This window comes from Cyprinodon tularosa, unplaced genomic scaffold, assembly GCF_016077235.1.
Source record: "Cyprinodon tularosa strain WSP-4 unplaced genomic scaffold, ASM1607723v1 ctg384, whole genome shotgun sequence".
Classification (NCBI taxonomy): Eukaryota; Metazoa; Chordata; class Actinopteri; order Cyprinodontiformes; family Cyprinodontidae; genus Cyprinodon; species Cyprinodon tularosa.
In genome coordinates this window covers 411,868-424,190 of record NW_024039101.1, presented here as the reverse complement: position 1 = coordinate 424,190, position 12,323 = coordinate 411,868, and the positions used below count along the sequence as shown (strand labels likewise).

The following is a 12,323-nucleotide window of genomic DNA, read 5'->3' as shown; positions in this document are numbered from 1 at the left end:
TGGAGGAGACCTCTGCTCCACCTATTCTCTCTCTCTTTTGGGTAATCTCTGCCCTGAGACAGGGCTGACTCATCCTGGAACCCATGCTTTCCTCTGCCTCTGTGTGTCTCCTGTGAAACACGTGTTCATGGACGATGGAGGAGAACATGTTGTAGAGGTGTTCAGGTTTGGATCTGTCACTGCTTCCGTAGGAAGATGAGACATGTTGCGACAGGAAGGTCTGATCTAGGTTCCTGCTCTGTCTCCTTATTGACAGAGATGTCAAGCATGAGACCCGGGCTGGATGTCCAACACACCTGAAAGCCTAACCCCCACCCTACCATTCATCTATGTCTAACTTTCGGCTTCTCTTACTCTCTCTGGTTCTGTCTTCATCTACTTCTTCCTTAAATATGTGGAACTTTGACTGGAACATTATGGCTAAGGTGTTTCCATCCTAGCCCCCTGTTGCTCCAGTTTCTCCTTGTGCAGCTGCATATATCAGAGTTGGTAAAGCAGTCAGAACCAATCCAATGTCTTCCAGAATGTAGTCTGGTCTGAACAATCAGTATCTGAAGAAGTTTTAAATATCAAACAAACAAGACATTCAACTTTGTTCCTCTTTGCTCTCAATTAAGACATTTTGGTATAGATATTCTAGGTTTAGAATCAAACTTTTTTTGCAAACCAGATACTAACTGACTGAATCTTTGCAGCGTTTTATGGTCTTCCTGATAGCCAGAGGTGTCAAGTAACAGTACAAATACTTTGTTTCCTTACTTAAATAGAAATTTTGGCTATCTTTACTTTACTTGAATAATTATTTTTAGATCACTTTTTACTTCTACTCCTTACACTTCTTTTTGCAATTATCTCCACTTTCTACTCTCTACATTTGTTTCATTTAAGCTCATTTTCATTATGGGCTGTTGATATAAAAAAAAAAAAAAAGCCATCAAAATAATTAGTTCCATCCAGACAATACATTTCTTTGCGGTTGAACTCGGTACTGCACTGATTTGCACCAGCATCACATACCGAAATAAATTGTTTTCAGGATGATGCAAAGGTTAATTTGATACTTTTGCCATTAGTTACAAAACTAAGAAAGTTGAGTAAAACGAAGTTATTATCCAGAATTTTAGAACAAATGTTTATTTAATAGGCAAGAACACTAACCAGTATAAGGTTTAAAGCAGCTGTACATAACATATATTTTTCCTGCGTTAATTTCAATTTCATACTTTAAATAGTTTTAAAACTGGTACTTTTACACTTTTACTTGAGTAAAAAGCTTACGTTGATACTCTAACTTCTACAAAAGTGTTTTTAAACAGTAGGAGTTATATTTCTACTTTAGTAATAAACATGAATACTTTTTAAACCTCTGCTGATGGCTTGATGCTTTATATCAAAGTCACATTCAATCCCCCCCTCAGACGCATGCGTCGATAGCAAACCGATGCAACCTTCGGGTCAAGTGCCTTGCTAAGGAGATCATGAAATTGAACCTACAGTAGAAGCCATTCAAAATTTTTCCACTTTACTTGATGGGTCTTTGGCTGGTCTCCTACAATTATTTTTTAAACATCAATATTTGTACAAAAATTCAGTGAAACGGTGGAGTCTGAGTAAAAAACTATAAAAAAAAACTCCATTGGCTGGAAATTAGAGGGGATTTTGCTGGGAGTTGGAGGGAAGTGGGCTGTCATTCGGCTGGCATTTGATTGGGACCGAACATTCTGAATGGCTGCTACGTGCAGCTTTTTAAATCAGTGCAAATATCATTGTATGGATCCTGACTGATTGGAGAAGTTGTCTCTGTGGTTGTTGCTAACAGCTCTAGAGTGGAGATCTAATAAGTGTATGTCCAAATGAAAATTGTGTCCCATAACCTTTGCTAAATGTTCTTTTGTGATGGTTTTTATCAATAAATGCTGCTGTGGTGTGGGAAGCTGACCAGGATGCACCAAATATCCCAAGGTTACTGTGATGGGAATATGACTATGTGGTGATCAGTACTGGAACAGTATGATCCCAAGCCCTATTTGACATTACTGTAATGTTTAGAGTTGGTATTTCTTTAACGCATGTTTAAAAGATTCAAAGAAAGTAGAATTAAGTTGTTTCATTGTCACAGTGACAGACACAGCAAGAACAATAGAAAACATAAAAACTGAATGAGTTTCAGTGTCATTGGCTACATTTTGTCCCTGTGTGTGATTGCATTGAAAGCAAAGTAGAAAGACGGTAGCTTTGTTTACTGAAGGATCATTAAAGGTACACTATGCAACCGGTGTTGATTTTCCAAAGAGGCTCCCCCCAGAGGGCGAAAGTAAAAGTGCACTGTCGTAAATATGCTCAGCTGTTCTCCTGGTTTCTCCGTCAAGCCAGGCGCGGTTGTTTTGAGCTTAGCAGCGAATGACTAATGCTGCGTTCACACTGGACGTAGCTGGCGCGACAGAAGCAGCGAGTTTACATGCAAAGTCAATGGTTGACACGCGTCAAGGCGCAGCAATATGGCAGCCATACAGCAAAAGGTCTCGCGGCACGTTTTGAGTGGCAGGCGCAGCACGTCTGAGCAGCTGAAGCAGCGCGTCGGGTGCGTTTAACGCAGGGAGAGAGACACAGCGCTGATGATCACTCCTCTTAAACAGTTTATTGACGCCTAAATTAACTTAAAATGCAGAAATCTGCCGGCAGAATATGCAGTTTGAATAATTTAGATGAAAAACACCTACCAGCTGCCGCGGTGAATCGCTGCTGATGAAGGGATCCATACTGTCGGCGCATCCCTGGTATGTGGAGGTCTGAGCGGCTCCGACAGAAAAAAATATTGAAGGCAGGATAATAATCTGAATGAACTGACGGCACTGATTACGTTTTCAGGTGTATTTTCTCACTTAAACACATATTAAAACTACTTTATTCCCACTGATCACAGCAAATATAGCTGCAAGGCAGAGAAAGGATAGTGAAGCTCCGCCCAACGCGCCTCAGACACACTTTTGCACCGCGCAGCCAGAGCAGCTTCAGCCGTGCGTCAGAACTAACTGGTACAAGCAGCAAAAAGGAAGCAGCAGACGCGATTTTGCTGCTTTTGCTGCGTGAACGTAGCATAACTGCACAAAGATTGCCACAGTGCTAGCAACGAGAATGCTTTTAACTGGAGGCGTGTAGCAGTTCTCGCCGTAAAGCAAGACTGACTCTCACGAGACTTCTGAGCCTGTGGGTGCGGGTCGGTGCTCCTGCAGTTGCAAGTGCAGTATTTCCCCCACAGACCACCAGGGCGGCCGAGAATACCTTTGTTCAACCTGAAATTACTCATTTAATCATCCATAACGTTATGGAACACATTAATTAACTGAAAAATGTTGCATAGTGTGCCTTTAATACAACCTTTACCACCCTTAGTTGACCAGCATCTGTTCAGCTCTGATTACCCTGTTTTGGGCTTTTATGGAAAGATGTAACAATAAACTGGTTTCTGACTTCATTGGCCCTGACTGGAACACATAACCTTATAGATTATAGTTGTTTTTTTTTATTATTATTGTGTCTCCGAGTCTAGATCAAGGTGATAATAACCTTAGGTAGTCAACTGGTTACTGTGACCCATTCTCAGCACCTTTTAGGTGCTTAAATTAGTAATAACACAGAAAAATATTCTGCATCGCTTTTCAAACTGTTTGATTATGATAAAACAATGTTAGATACACCAAGGGTCCAACCTGACAGAATTTAAATAGCCATTTTTGAGCCTAAATAATATTCCGAACTGGGTGAGGTGGCAGTAGTGCAGAACTGTCAGAAAGCCAGTTGGTGGAAATAGACAGCTAAACAATAAAGTCCAACTGTCTTCCAATGCCTTACTGTAAAGAGACATCTGAACCAAGCATAAGATCACCATGTTTTTGTTGATGTTTTCAAGGTTATATGTAGAAAAACTGCAACAGCTGCTAACTGTTTTGTTTGTACACTCAGTTTATTTTGTCATGAGATGCACCTCTGGTAAAAATGTCCTTAACACCCTTTTATGAGTTCGTAGGTAAGGAACAGCATGTGTCTGCAGCCACTGGTGTTTGTTCTGCGCTCACCTTCTTCATTTGCCCTTCTCTCTGCTTTCTTGTTTGACTAGGAGATCCAGACCAAAAGCTATCAGCAGTCACTGATGCCACCTTCTGGTTTTGGGGGGACTCTCTTGTGCTGCAAAATAATGTTAAAGAACACTTTTTAAAAAAATCCTTTCCGGATTATGATCTGGATCATCATCAAGAAAATAAAAAATATAGTTTCTTAGCATGAGGCACACATGGTAAAAATGTCAATTAAATCTGTCCATAATATTTCAAATGATCCTGCTCAAAGACAAACAAACGGCATTGAAAACAACTCTTGGAGGTGGAAATTGTAGAGGGAATATGACTCCTTTAAAAAAAGACTTCTGGAAGCACAGACAAATTAATAGAAATAAACTATAATTTCTGTGTTTTTAGACAGGAAGCCTAAAACAGATAGCTTTTGCTCTTCTTGTGTTTTTATAATTTTATTTAAATCCTTGAAGAGAGATAAGAATCAGCTTCAAAAAGGATCAAAAGATGATTGTTCACTAAGGACTGATCCACGAAGCTTTCCAAGATGGTTGTGCCTTAAGGCAGCCGCTTGTTACAGCTCCAGAGAAATACACAAAATACACAGATTAGAACGCTACAAATTAGGCATCAATCCTGCATCTATGACAACTAGCGACTGCTGGAGCTTTGGTCATAAAATGTAATTTCTGGACTCTTAAATACAGCCATTCTTGACCATTTAAAAAGCCGTGGAGTGCTTCGGACGAGTGTAAACAACAAAAGGAGCAGGGTGCGCAAGGCAGCGTAAGAGGCGCTGCAGAGGTGGGCTAACAGTGAAGCTAAGTAGAAAACCTTTTTAGGCCACCTTTACATCAATCCTGCTTTCTAATATACGCTCACTGGATAACAAAATGGATAATCTCTGACTCAAACAGTAACTGCTGCGCCATCATCCAGACATCCAGTTTCTGACTGTTAACCAGTGTTGCCAACTCCTCAGTAAAGACAGTAGCTATTGGCTGTGCTATAAGTCACTAGAAGTCACTGAACCTTTTTTTTTTTCTTTACTTTTTCTTTTTTGCCTTGTGGTCCACTAAGGAGCTTAAAAAGCATGGTAAAACATGAACATTTGGAACCATACAATTTTTTACATAACATTAACATTAACAATTTAAATGGAACAAAAAAGACTACAAAGAATCAATGACAATGTGAGCAAATAATGGCAATTATTGTTTTTTTTTTAACTACTAAGATTTTCCTCCCCACACACAGTCTGTGCTTGCCTGCTCACAGAAAGAGTGGGTCATCATCATGTTGGTTGAGGTTCTCTATGGCAGGTTCAGCAACTGAGGGAGCTGACTCCAGCGTGATCAACCTGCGCCATCAATCCCAGCGCATGCAATCGGCTCATTTGCAGTCTGGACGCTGAGGGTAAACATGCTGTGGCTCTGACTGCAGAGCTGAGAGTGACGAGGTTGGGACGGGGGAGGAGCCCCATGGCAGAAAAGTCGCTAGATTTGTCGCTAGTTGCTTTTTTGAAAAAGAGTCGCTGGAGGGGTCTGAAAAGTTGCTAAATAAAGCAACAACGTCGCTGAGCTGGCAACACTACTGTTAACTGCCAGGAGAATTTAGTGTGGTTAGCATTACTGCTGTATATGTGCCACCCTGCGCTAATACAAAAGAGGCTATGAAGATTCTATACCAGGCAATCTCTAAGCTCCAATCTGCACACACAAGGGCATTTTCATCATCGCTGAGGATTTTAACCGGGCTAACTGTATTCCTCATTTAGACCAACGTGAACTTTGCAACTTGAGGTGGAAACACTTTAGACCATCAACGATTCAGAGCAGCACCCCTCCCATGATCCTGAATGTGAAGAAGACGAAAAAGATAATTGTTGACTTCAGGAAGAACCGGTCTAACCACACTGGTCATCAACAGCTCAGCTGTAGAGATGGTCAACAGCACCAAATTCCTGGGGGTGCACATCACAGTCAACCTCACCTGGACTGTAAACACCTCCTCACTGGTCAAAAGGGCACAGAAGTGCTTGTACTTACTGAGGAGGAGAGCCCACCTGCCCCCACCCATCCTCCCCACATTCTACAGAAGCCCCATAGAGAGCGGTCTGACCAGCTGTGTCACTGTGTGGAGGCTGCAGCGCCTCAGACTGGAAGAAAGTGAGAAGAGTGGTGAGAACAGCAGAGAGGATTATGGGGGCTCCTCTTCCTTCCATAAAAGACATTTCCATGCCAGGGCTGCATGTCCTGAGCCTGTAACATTACACTAAGCATTACACTTATTCAGTTCAATTCAGTTTATTTATATAGCCCCAATTCACAACACATGTAATCTCAAGGCACTTTACAGTTATAAACACCAAACAATACTGCATATTTGCATCATATATATTAATGCTCTGAATTTCCATATTAATGCATTTTTTGACAAATGTTTTTTTCTCCCACACTGTTTAAATTTGTTCACTGGTGCACTTAGTGAAATGGAAATGTTAATTTACTGTCTGGAAAGCTGTACTAAATGAAATGTATTTGTGTATACAAAATTACCATAAAAGTTGTCTAATTCTATGTCTTATGGGCCATAAAATATGGTGCTGTCGAAAAAGATTTTCTTCCTTTAACAGAGTTCGTGGCTGCAAAAATCTGTTAACTATTCTAGTGTAAAACAATGAAATCAGGATCTGGATTACAAAACAACAAAATTCTGTTGTATTTACTGAATACTCTGACCCCTGAATAATTCCCCGACAGCATAAGGTCACTAGTATCAGAGGCCAAGAAGAGGAAAGGATTAGTGTCAATAAAAAAATCTAATCTGCTCTTTGGCATTGTTTGGCATTGCAAATCTGTCTTATATTTATTTAAAGCACCAACAAATAAAGAGGCTCTAAACATTTTCTACAGTATGAGTAAGATTATGAGTAATAATTATATATGTAATGTTTCTTTGAACCAGGAGATTTTCTTTGGTCTGAAACAATTAAACTGCCCAAATCTACATAAACTTGATGCCTATAACTCTGAAGAGATGGAAAAAAATAAGGGTTTCTGCATATTATATACAACAACAAGAAAGGCGTAAAAATGCATATTGGGAAAATCTAATCAGATAATCTCTGATTCTGGAGATTACTGTGTTGCTCTCCAAGATCTGTTGATGGAATATCTCAGACATTAGATCACACTATCTACATTTTGTATTTTCTACCACATCTGAGTAAAAACCTCCTTTTAATTCAGTTTGTTGCCATCTGCTGGATTTGAACTGCAGCCAGGATTTGCAGTTGGAGCCATATTGGCACTGAGCTCTGCACATCCACTGTAGTTTCAGGACTGCTGTGTAATCAACAGCAATGAGGGTCAGACGCTAGCTGGAGGAATCCTTAGCTGTTATTATTGTGATGAATCAGAATCCGCTTTATAGCTGGGAACTAATGCAAAGATCAAGATGATGAGATGCTTTCAGGACTACATATCCCAACATTCTTTGGAGTGCGGCGAAAAAGAGCTGGTTTTTAATACCTTTGTTGCCATGGCAACAGTTGACGTCGGGCTCTGTTAGTGAAGTCAGCTCAAAGATCCGAATGGAGTACAACAGCTTATGGTGATGATAACTGCTGCTGCTGCTTACATGAAGCCTGATGTGCAGGCTTTTGCCGCATGTCCCACACACCAGACACGGCGCTCCATTAGAGCTGCTTCAAGTTTGGCTGCACTTTGACTGATTCTGTTGTTGCCATTTTAAACCAGCAGCAGGATTTCACCACTTCTAAATGTGATCCAGTTACTTTAGGCCCAGAGATGTCTAGGAGCTTCTCCTCCTGATAAATCAGCTGAGAAGTTTTATGCCTACTGCAAAGCTTGGTTTTTAAAAGGTTATTGAAACTTTTGTTGACTAATTCAATTTGGAAAAGTGTTTCTTCTGTTCAACTTTGGGATAACAGAATTTGCAAATAATTCTTATTACATAATTTAAAACGTTTTAATTAGTTTGTGTTTCTGTCTATTGTTGTGAATACACACAAAAAATGTAATGTTCTATAATCCCAGTTTTAGAGCCATGTTATCAGGTTTGTCTATGTCAACAGTGAATTGAATGGGATGTAAAAAATGAAAGCTATTGTTTCTCATGTCTCTCTCCTTCAACATGAATATTTAGGACCTGGCAGGCTTTCAAGGGAGACAAATGAGATCTGGCCTCTAAGATATATTTCCATGTTACTATATTTTATGGGTAATTTGTTAATATTTATTTTGTTGTTGTGTTGTTACTATAAATAAATATAAATAAATGACATAGATTTGACCATTTTGATAGTTGATGGAGGTCTGGAGGGACTTTGGAGCCACTGAGGCTTAACCTTCAATCCTAGCCTTACTCTTTGGGTTTCATCTCTTTTTTTCCCCCTCTCTTTCAGCTTTTTCGGGAAGTACGGATCATGAAAGGCTTAAATCACCCTAACATAGGTAAGGCACCTCCCGTCTCATTTATGGCATTGATTTAATATGTGCAGTATGTATGGGTGTGGCCAGCAGGTATTCTAACATGTTATTCAACCGAATGTCCTTCTGTTTTGGTCTACAGTGAAGCTGTTTGAGGTGTTAGAGACGGAAAAGACCCTTTACCTAGTGATGGAGTATGCCAGTGGAGGTGGGTAGTTTGGGCTGGGTGTTAAATGTTGGAGATGGTTGAATCCCTTGTTACAGGGTCAGGTAATAAGAAACACTCAGGTAACCCTGGAACACTCTCACCACTGGCTCGAGAATAATCTGGCACTGATGACTGGTTAGAATGCTGGTTAAATAGAATGTGGATGAGTGGTCAACCATTCGCTGTTCAATAAACACAAACTACTACAGGTTAAAATAACGATATCTTTATTTCTAACAATCCAGGATTTTAGGAACCTACTATCTATACAAACACTACACACTATTAGAAAATAATTGTGAGTTAGACTAAATGAATAATTTGGAAAGAGGGGAAAAAGGGGTCTAAGGGTCCATTTAAATGTCTCTGTATCTGTCTCTCTCTCTCTCTCTCTCTCTCTCTCTCTCTCTATACAGGTGCTGGTCATAAAATTAGAATATCATGAAAAAGTAGATTGATTTCAGTAATTCCATTTAAAAAGTGAAACTTGTATATTATATTCATACATTACATACAAACTCATATATTTCAGATGTTTATTTTGTTTAATTTTGATGATTACAAATGACAACAAATGAAAATCTCAAATTCATCATCAGAAAATTAGAATATTACTGAAGACCAATAAAAACAAAGGATTTATAGAAATGTTGGCCAACTGAAAAGTATGAACATGAAAAGTATGAGCATGTACAGCACTCAGTATTTAGTTGGGCCTCCTTTGGCCTGTATTACTGCAGCAATGCGGCGTGGCATGGAGTCGATCAGTCTGTGGCACTGCTCAGGTGTTATGATAGCCCAGGTTGCTCTAATAGTGGCTTTTAGCTCTTCTGAATTGTTGGGTCTGGTGTATTGCATCTTCTTCTTCACAATACCCCATAGATTTTCTATGGGGTTAAGGTCAGGAGAGTTTGCTGGCCAATTAAGAACAGGGATACCATGGTCCTTCAACCAGGTACTGGTAGCTTTGGCACTGTGTGCAGGTGCCAAGTCCTGTTGGAAAATGAAATCTGCATCTCCAAAAAGTTGGTCAGCTGCAGGAAGCATGAAGTGCTCTAAAACTTCCTGGTATGTGGCTGCGTTGACCCTGGACCTCAGAAAACACAATGGACCAACACCAGCAGATGACATGGCACCCCAAACCATCACTGACTGTGGAAACTTTACACTGGACTTCAAGCAACGTGGATGAAGTGCCTCTCTTCTTTTCCTCCAGACTCTGGGACCTTGATTTCCAAAGGAAATGCAAAATTTACTTTCATCAGAGAACATGACTTTGGACCACTCACCAGCAGTCCAGTCCTGTTTCTCTTTAGCCCAGGCAAGACGCTTCTGACGCTGTCTGTGGTTCAAGAGTGGCTTGACACAAGGAATGCGACAGCAGAAACCCATGTCTTTCATACGTCTGTGTGTGGTGGTTCTTGAAGCACTCACTCCAGCTGCAGTCCACTCTTTGTGAATCTCCCCCACATTTTTGAATGGGTTTTGTTTCACAATCCTCTCCAGGGTGCGGTTATCTCTCTTGCTTGTACACTTTTTTCGACCACATCTTTTCCTTCCCTTCGCCTCTCTATTAATGTGCTTGGACACTGAGCTCTGTGAACAGCCAGCCTCTTTAGCGATGACCTTTTGTGTCTTGCCCTCCTTGTGCAAGGTGTCGATGGTCGTCTTTTGGACAACTGTCAAGTCAGCAGTCTTCCCCATGATTGTGTAGCCTATAGAACTAGACTGAAAGACCATTTAAAGGCTTTTGCAGGTGGTTTGAGTTAATTAGCTGATTAGAGTGTGGCACCAGGGGCCATCAATTTTGAACCTTTTCACAATATTCTAATTTTCTGATATGATGAATTTGAGATTTTCATTTGTTGTCATTTGTAATCATCAAAATTAAACAAAATAAACATCTGAAATATATGAGTTTGTATGTAATGTATGAATATAATATACAAGTTTCACTTTTTAAATGGAATTACTGAAATCAATCTACTTTTTCATGATATTCTAATTTTATGACCAGCACCTGTATATATATATATATATATATATATATATATATATATATAGATAGATAGATAGATAGATAGATAGATAGATAGATAGATAGATAGATATCTATCTATATATATTTAGATATATATAGATATATATAATATATGGGGCACTTCATCGCTCATGTGGACAATGACAATAAGACCTGGGGAGGCGTAGTTGAAAGGAATGGCCCACCTGACCTGAACCTGATTGGTGTTCTGTTGTTGGACTTCTATGCTCATCATGGATTGTCCATGACGAACACCATGATCAAGCATAAGAGTGTCCATATGTGCTCTTGGCACCAGGACACCCTAAGCCCTAGTTCAATGATCGGCTTTGTTGTTGTTTCATCTGACCTGCGGCTGCATGTCTTGGAAACTCAGGTGAAGAGAGGGGCGGAGCTCTCCACCTACCACTACCTGGTGGTGAGTTGGCTCCGATGGTGGGGGAGGACACACCCAAACGTATTGTGAGGGTTTGCTGGGAACGTCTGGCAGAGTCCCCCGTCTGGCAGAGTCCCCCATGAAAGGGAGCTTTATCTCCTACCTCCGACAGAGCTTTGAACACGTTCCGAGAGAGGTGGGGGACATTGAGTCTGGACGCATTGCCGGCAGTAAGTCGGACTCATTTCCAGTGAGGGTTGGACCCATGGTTGCCCTTTGTCACCAATTCTGTGCATAACTTTTATGGACAGAATTTCTAGGCTCAGCCAAGGTGTTGAGGGGATCTGTTTTGGTGGCCTTAGAATTTCATCTCTGTTATTTGCAGATAATGTGATTCTATTGGCTTCATCAGGGCGGGATCTACAGCTCTCACTGGAGCGGTTTGCAGCCGAGTGTAAAGAAGCCGGGATGAGGATCAGTGCCTCCGAATCTGAGACAATGGTCTTGAGCCAGAAAAGGGTAGAGTGCCTTGGGGAGGATGTACTGCCCCTAGTGAAGGAGTTTAAGTATCTTGGGGTCTTGTTTACAAAGATGGGAAAGATGGAGCTGGAGATTGATAGGCCGATTGGTGCGGCGTCTGCTGTGAAGCGTGCACTGTACCGGTCTGTTGTGGTGAAGAGAGAGCTGAGCCAAAAAGCAAAGCTCTCGATTTACCGGTCGATCTACGTTCCTATTCTCATCTATGGTCATGAGCTTTGGGTCATGACTGAAAGAACGAGATCCCGGATACAAGCGGCTGAAATGGGTTTTTTCCGTAGTATGTCTGGGCTCTCCCTTAGAAATTGGCCCAAGTGGCTGTGGAGAGGGGCGTCTGGGCCTTCCTACTGAAGCTGCTACCCCCGCAACCTGACTCCAGAAGCGGAAGAACATATGTGTATATATGTGTGTGTGTGTATATATATACACAGGTGTCAAGTAACGAAGTACAAATACTTCGTTACCGTACTTAAGTACACTTTTTAGGTATCTATACTTTACTCCATTACTTATTTTTCCTCCTACTTTTGACTTCTACTCATTACATTTTCACACAAGTATCTTTACTTTCTATTCCTTATTTTTTTTAAACAAACGTTACTCGTTACTCTTGGCTTCGGTTTAAAGCACAGGTCAC

The 12,323-nt window shown here is 40.7% G+C and overlaps 1 protein-coding gene across 4 annotated transcripts in view; it reads left to right on the top strand.

Moving 5' to 3' along the window:
• The window catches only part of mark4a (MAP/microtubule affinity-regulating kinase 4a), a 61,291-nt gene that overhangs the window by 21,392 nt on the left and 27,576 nt on the right, over positions 1–12,323 (top strand). For all 4 annotated transcript variants that reach the window (XM_038297157.1, XM_038297156.1, XM_038297159.1 and 1 more), the window contains exons 4-5: positions 8,500–8,548; positions 8,667–8,732. In XM_038297157.1, coding sequence (XP_038153085.1) covers positions 8,500–8,548; positions 8,667–8,732 — 115 coding nt within the window. The remainder of the gene's footprint in view (positions 1–8,499; positions 8,549–8,666; positions 8,733–12,323) is intronic.